The 7,139-nt window shown below is 40.8% G+C and overlaps 2 protein-coding genes across 5 annotated transcripts in view; one reads left to right on the top strand and one right to left on the bottom strand.

Moving 5' to 3' along the window:
• myo1g (myosin IG) overlaps positions 1-7,139 on the top strand; it is a 419,914-nt gene that overhangs the window by 384,019 nt on the left and 28,756 nt on the right. The window lies entirely within an intron of this gene.
• The window catches only part of LOC308094765 (uncharacterized protein), a 42,626-nt gene that overhangs the window by 16,212 nt on the left and 19,275 nt on the right, over positions 1-7,139 (bottom strand). For all 4 annotated transcript variants that reach the window (XM_080441586.1, XM_080441587.1, XM_080441588.1 and 1 more), the window contains exons 2-4: positions 6,170-6,391; positions 4,552-4,620; positions 734-897 (exon numbers count right to left, since the gene is read on the bottom strand). In XM_080441586.1, coding sequence (XP_080297712.1) covers positions 734-897; positions 4,552-4,620; positions 6,170-6,391 — 455 coding nt within the window. The remainder of the gene's footprint in view (positions 1-733; positions 898-4,551; positions 4,621-6,169; positions 6,392-7,139) is intronic.

Raw genomic sequence — 7,139 nt, 5'->3', positions numbered from 1 at the left:
CGTGGATGGGCTACCCAAAAGCCTAAAGTCCACAATCTCATTGGCTAAATTCAAATCTTTGCATAAGAAATGGCTGAACAATGCTTAGTCCAACTCTTAACCATGCAGGCTGCTGTAGCACTCAGGTTTGCTGATCCTACTTGTGTTATTAATGTAACTGAAATGTATAATTGTATTTGATATAGTCAACAGTACATTGTTTTTCATTGTATTGTAGTTTTCCCAGATACCCACGCCGTCTTTCTCCTTGCACAATTCACGGTGTTTATCCTTTTGACTATTGTATGCTTTTGTAATCAATTGTACATGCGATTTGTCACTAAAGAACTCAATCAATCCAAAAACGAAAAAGGAGCCGTGTGTGAGTCATGTTTTGCTCTATGACATAAATGATGTCCGATAACAATTATGGCCTATAAAAGCACTCTATCTGGTGGTTTTACTGTACAAATCCCATAATGCCTTGCAACAGTAGTCTTCATAGCACAGTCCAGTGTAGCAATACATTAAGAATACATGGACGCTGTGTGACACAAACTGAAGGTTTTTTGCGAAGTAATTAAAGGAGTTTGTGGGTACTTTTTAATGACACAGGTTAGTGCTAAAAACCCAAATCATCTAGGCCTACAGATAACCCTGGAGATGTGCAAGGCATTATGGTAAATCCACCGGATGGTTGTAATCTTCTCAAGGTTTTTTAGATAAACCCCGGCCTCTACTTCCATAGCCCCACCTTGTTTTTCTCCAGTTTCTGTCTCTGTTTCTCCTCCAGCAAGGACCTGCGTTTCTCTAACTTCAGCCTCTGCTCCTCCAGCTTCCTCCTGCGCACCTCCAGCTGGCTCTCCCTCAGACGCCGGGCCCTCTCCTCCTTCTCCAGCCACTGGGCCTTCTTAGCCGCTATGGTGTCACCCAAACACATAGAGACACGAGTAAACACACAGGAATAGAGAAGAGACAAAGTTACACAGAGCCTCGTGCATGTTTACTGCACTGTAATTTGTGAGTGTTAATTCAGCTTTGAGGGTATTAAAGGTAGGGTAAGTGATTTTCTTTGGTTAAAATAAGTGTTAAATAGCTCTATATTATGATAGTACTCATTGCTACAGAGTGTTTGTTCAGTAACTCTATCTTTCTCCAGCTCTTTATTAAACAGAACATTTATTTTCAGGTCAGGATACCACTTTTATCCAATCACGATAAAGAACTCAGACAGGATACAGATTAAACAAGTGAAGATGGAAGTGATGACACAAAGAAATGAGCAAGATTGGAACTGGATGGATCACTATAAAAAAAAAGAAAGCTGATAAATTGGCTAAAGGGTCTATTCTATTTGGTTCCATGTGTACACTCTCAGAGTTACAAATGGATCAATTAACGTGGGGAGTATTACTACAATTCTTCCAATGTGACACGGAACAATCCTCCGAAGGCTTTGACGCACTTACATTTCTAAAGCTTAATTCATACTTAATGGAACTGCGCAGTCGCTTGATGTAAATACATGATTTTCACTTGAAGATCTGCTATTTACTTCATGTGACGAAGTATAAATTAGGCCAACACTGGGACCGGGGAGGGAATGGAAAGAACAGATGAGAGACACACTGTTTATTACCCAGTAATCCTCTCCCTGAGTTCTGAGAACAGTAAACAAGAAGTTTCACACTGAGCTTTACAGTGCCCTCCAGCAGATAGCGTAGCGTCACAGTCTGACTGCCACGGCTCGTTTCTAACAACAGCGATTAAAAGGCAATCAATCGTCTTTCTTTACATTCCCAGCATGCTGTTGAGCAGCTGTGCCTCTCATTCTCTCCGCCAGGCCGGGCTTCTCCCCCCTGAAGGTAGATGCACCACATCTCACACAGTGGCATTTCCTGTTTTCCACTGCCTCACTACCACTTCCAGGACAACACATGTTCAGCAGGGTGGGTGGCAGTCTACACTTGGCCAGTTACATTTTTTTTTTCTCTCTAGATGTTAAAATAAAAAAAATAAAACATTGTGAAAATAGCTGTGTGAGCTTGTAGATCGGATATTTCTAGCTATTATAGGTATATAGGACTTACAGTAAGTGATTAAAGCTGAGTTTCAAGTGTGTAGAAGTTAGCGTGGATGCTGATCTACTAGATGAGTTGTATAAGATGTTGTAGGAGTGACATGAAATTTGAATGAATGAATCGAATCTGAATTGAATCTGTGTGCTAGATTACTTACAATCATTGGATATGAAAGGTTGCTGATATGTTCTGCAGTAAATGAGTAATCCATTAAGCAGATATTTCAGTGGACCAAGCATTGTGTGGCTGTCACTGACTACACCCTTGTTTAATTCTATGAATTAATGAAATAAGCAGCTGAGTCTGTGCTAATGGTCTGCGCCCTGCATCTGCCATCTGACAAAGATGTAGTTTTACCTTGAAAAATAATTTCATGGCATCTTGGATAACAGAAATGCTCGAAATACTTGTTTTAGGGATCCATTTCTATAATGACCATATTTGCATTTACCTTTCATGCTTTGTTATCCATAAAATAAATACCAAGGCAAAAATGCGTAGGCAAAAATGCGTAGGCAAAAATATCAACAATAAAAGCCGTGCCACTTGCACGGTCATGAGTAAAGTTTAATGTGAAGCAACGTTTTGGTCGTGTCAAAATTGGCCACAAGAGAAGAGTAAGAACTTTGCTTACAGTCACTGAATGTAGACAGGTTTAGTCAAATAGATTTCAGATCTGTAGAAGGCATCAGAATGAGTCTTAAACAATTGTGTGGCATGGTCTGCACTCTTCATTAATGATGTTAATGAAAGATGTAATTAAATATAATCTGTCTGAGAGGAAATGGTCTCAGTTCACGGTAATGACTACCCATTTTCCATGCCAATTGCCTTTGGCATTGTAGGACATCTCAGCAGAATAAGCACCCACTTAATAAGTCTCTTGTTGGCTTCCACATGAACCATAGCGTCTATATTCTGGGGGCTAATACATTCGCAGACAATAGCAGATCTACAATCTACAGATCTCACAACATGTTGTGTTGCGATGTGTTGTTAGCTTGTAGATTGTCTATTTTCGGCAAAGATATTTGGTGTAGAGAGGGAAAAGGAGGGGGCCTAGTACAGACCCCTGAGGGAGTCTGGTTAAACAGTTATTATGAGTCCCCGAGAAGAGGCTAATGGTTTTAATGGTTCAAGATTTTGTAGCGTAATGCACATTGTATTTATTTAACCAAGAAGTTATCTGAGATTAAAATCTGTTTGGTGTTACAAAATATTGTTACAAGAAAAAAACCTGAAAAGTTTAAAAGTGGCACTGTAACTTTTTTGTAATGAATACATTTTCATTTTGTCCAATCTTTGTCCAAAGCTCTTTAATAATAAATAAAAACTATAAAAAATTGGGGGTAGAAAAGGAAAACTACATAGTGCAGCTTTAATCTTCTCAATTAAAAGTATGTATAAAAAATAACAAAAAATTATAATAATCACGAGCCAGTACATGCACACTGAGATGAGTGAAATGAAGGAATTAAGAACTTTGAATATATTACAGGATTGCATGGCAGTAGACAAGTTTGTGTGAACTCAAATTAAGTAAAGCTTGTGAAGAGTTCTGAGGCTTTTATGAAGGATAAATGGATTCATAAATGGAAGAAAGTAAACAATTAGGCCTCACCAGAACAGACAAGGGAGGGGGGGGGGGTTGAAATGGCATATGCTGTAGGTAGGTTTTAGTGGGACATCTTACCTTGCACCCGAGTTTGCTGTTCTGAAGCCATGCAAGGGGAAACAATATAAGGTGTCAACAAAGATCACACCAAGGGCAGAGCCCATGACAGTAGAGATGGAACGAGAGACATAGACAGATTGAAGACAGTCAAAACAAAGGACAGGCACCAGTATTACCGAGGTGCCGACCACAGTGAAAAGGTCAAAGTTTAAAAGGAAAAGGCAGTCACATAAACTTGTAGCCATGAGGTAATGGGAATTTATTACACAAATACCAACTTTTCAACACATTGTCTTCTTTAGGGTGAGATCATACCCTGAAGAAGACAAGTGTGGCAATACGGCATCCCTCCCGGGCACGTCATCAAAGTGAAGATTTTCACAAAAAACAGCTGATCTACATCATGCAATGTGTTGTGAGCTTGTAGATCGGCGTACACATAATATACAATAGGGCTTAAAGCTACACTATGTAACTTTGTGAATAAAATAAAATCTCCCCTGAGCAAGCAGGTGTGCTCTATTGAATTCCCAGTAGAAAAGTAAAGCTACCGAGTGCAGCTTTAATTGGCTATTGGTTAATCAATTCCCATTGCATCGTGGCTACGAGTTTGTACGATTGCTCTTTTCTTTTAAACTAAAGGTTGAAGACAGTGAAATAGAATAGAAGTATGCACATACTGTACCAGGTTAGTGACTACAAATTCATGCATTGCAAAGAAAACAATACATTAGTGTCTATCTGTGTCTACCGGTCAGAATGTGAACACAGCACAAAGCTAGATGACAACACTGATTCAGGTCTGTGTGGATTTACCAATATATTTGGCCCTCTCCTCCCTTCGCTCTTTGGCAAGCTTCTGTCGTTGCTCTGAGCTCACTGCATCTGTAGGGAGAAAATAAATAAAAGAGGCATTTAATTAAATCTCTTATCTAAAACAAACATTGCTGTGACTTTTTACAGCATGGCTTAAGCTGTCTAGTACGTACTAGGTTTGTCTGTATGCCTGTTACAATATGTCACCAAAGATGGAGAACAATCACAGCTATACAGTATTTATGATGTCCAGAAATAGAAAATGAACAGTGCAACTCGCTGTACCATAGAACAGACTGTAATGTGAATACTGCTATTAACACTTATTGCAACACTCGTCTGAAGCTAACAATTAATTTAATTCACAGACTGCACACCAAGTAACTTGCCATCGATAGCTTTAGATTAGACAGGGGCGTCACTTCATTATTAGATGCTGTCTTGTTTTTTTTAATTAATCTTAATTGCACATCAGAAACAGAGATGGAACTACCACCACAGCAGTTGTTATTGAGGGCATCTAATGAGTACAAAGGAGGTTCTATCCAAATTCTATATACATTTAATGCAGCACGATCTCCAATGACTTTGATAAACCTCATTCATAGTTCATATGAATGGTCATAAAAACAGGGAGAATTTTTCTTGTCATGATCCAGCTGTACAACTGATGTCTCTCTCTTTCTCTCTCTCTCTCTCTCTCTCTCTCTCTCTCTCTGTGGTCGTGGGGCAAAACGATTGGCTACGACGGAGCTGTACAGAAAACGGGGTCCGCCCCACCGGGGTGCCTGCAGAGCCTGCTTCCTTTTGTGGTTCTCCATGCTATGCAATATGTGTGTCATGAATTCTCAACCAATCGCACCCTGCAGCCTTGGAGCCCCATCTCCATGGCAACCCGTCTTTTCCCCTTCCCCACATTCAAATAGTTCCCTATGCCCCGGCTACGCTTTAGTCTGGTCAATCTGAAGATACTCTGGAGAGCTGACAACAACCCTCCTGGGCCCGGAGGTCTTTTATTAGTGTTGACCCACCCCTCTCCTGCTGCACCTCCTCATACCACCATCAGTCTTCCTCCGCGCTATACATCCTGTCTTTGCATACATACTGTATAGAATGAGAGTTTGGCACTCAGCCATCACCATCTGTGGAACTGGGCCCTTTAAGGACTTGGCATTCATTAAAACATGTGTAGATCCTACATGTGAAGATAAAGCATGATTTCTTTATCCGCTTTAACCACTTAAACCCTCTATAAATTGCTTACTTAACTGGGGTCCCCCAGGGGTCTGTACTTGGCCCAGTCCTTTTTTTCCCTCAACACCAAATCTCTTTGCTGAAAATTGCCAAACTATAAGCTCACAAGAACGCATCCCGTTGCAACGTGAACCTGAGCTTGTAGATCGTCTATTTTGGACGAATGTTCGCCTAGTTTTGTCCCAATGTCCCAACTATGACATGCCTAGATGCCTGTGGTTAAAATAAATCTGTATAACAGTATGAGGTGTGTCTCATGTTCAGTGCAATAACAGAACCTTTTACGTTCACAATGTTTGCTCACACCATGACTAGAGGCTAGAGCTATATCATAATCAAACAAAGTGTATAGCTGGCAGTGCACCTTTTTCTTTTTTGGGCTGAGGGCTGGGGCTGGAGCCAGGGGTGGTTGGCCTGGCATCTGTCTTGGAGGAGGGGTCTATCTTGGTAGAGAGGTCTGTTTTGGGGCTGGAGTCTGTATTGGGAGAGAGGTCTGAGACGCCTGAGTCATTGGGAGTCAGAAGCTCCTTTGCTGGCACCTTGTCCTCATTCTGGATGGTATGGGATTCAATAGGCAAGGGCAGAGCTGGAAGACAGAGAAAAAATAGATTAATATGTTATCCATGATCACGTGGACAACTGGTGCCATGTGTACAATACACACAATGTGATAACTGCTGAGTAATTCTTAGATTATCACAGAAAAAACAAAAAACATCTCTTGTGGTACATCCCTTGATTGTGACCTTGACCTTTGACCATTTCATCTTAATCATCTCTTTGTGACAGCCTGCTGATCTTTTGTTTGATGAATCCATCCATCCTTGACCTTGTATGTGACCTTGACCTTTGGCCTGTTCGACTAAAAAGTGTTTGGAGCAGCCTACTGAATTTCCCTGACCAGCAGCAAAAAACGCTTTAACCCTGGCGGCACCCCTTTGTAAATGTACAATTTATTAAAATGTAAAAACAAACAAAAAAATGCGGATCTACAAGCTCACATCAGCAATTTTCGTTATGATCTGTTGTACGACAAAGTACTGTATATACGGCAGGTATTAAGTTGTTAAAAACTGACAGCCTTCACTAGCATCATTAGCCCAACACTTACAGTCTGTTATCCACCATTACATTAACAACTCATGGCATTCACACCCTGCTCACACACCTTTCTGTCAACCTGCTAGAATGAAAGCTGCCAGATGCTGTACACCTTACACTGCACTTCTGCCTTCAGTTCCGCAGAGGCAGTCTTTTCCTCAAATCTGTTTACACCTCCGATACCCTGAATGTCAGGCTAGAAGGCAAACAGTTGACAGATATTCATGCAACGC

Source organism: Gymnoscopelus braueri, assembly GCF_963280865.1.
Source record: "Gymnoscopelus braueri genome assembly, chromosome: 11".
Taxonomy (NCBI): domain Eukaryota; kingdom Metazoa; phylum Chordata; class Actinopteri; order Myctophiformes; family Myctophidae; genus Gymnoscopelus; species Gymnoscopelus braueri.
This window is presented reverse-complemented; position numbering and strand designations above follow the sequence as displayed.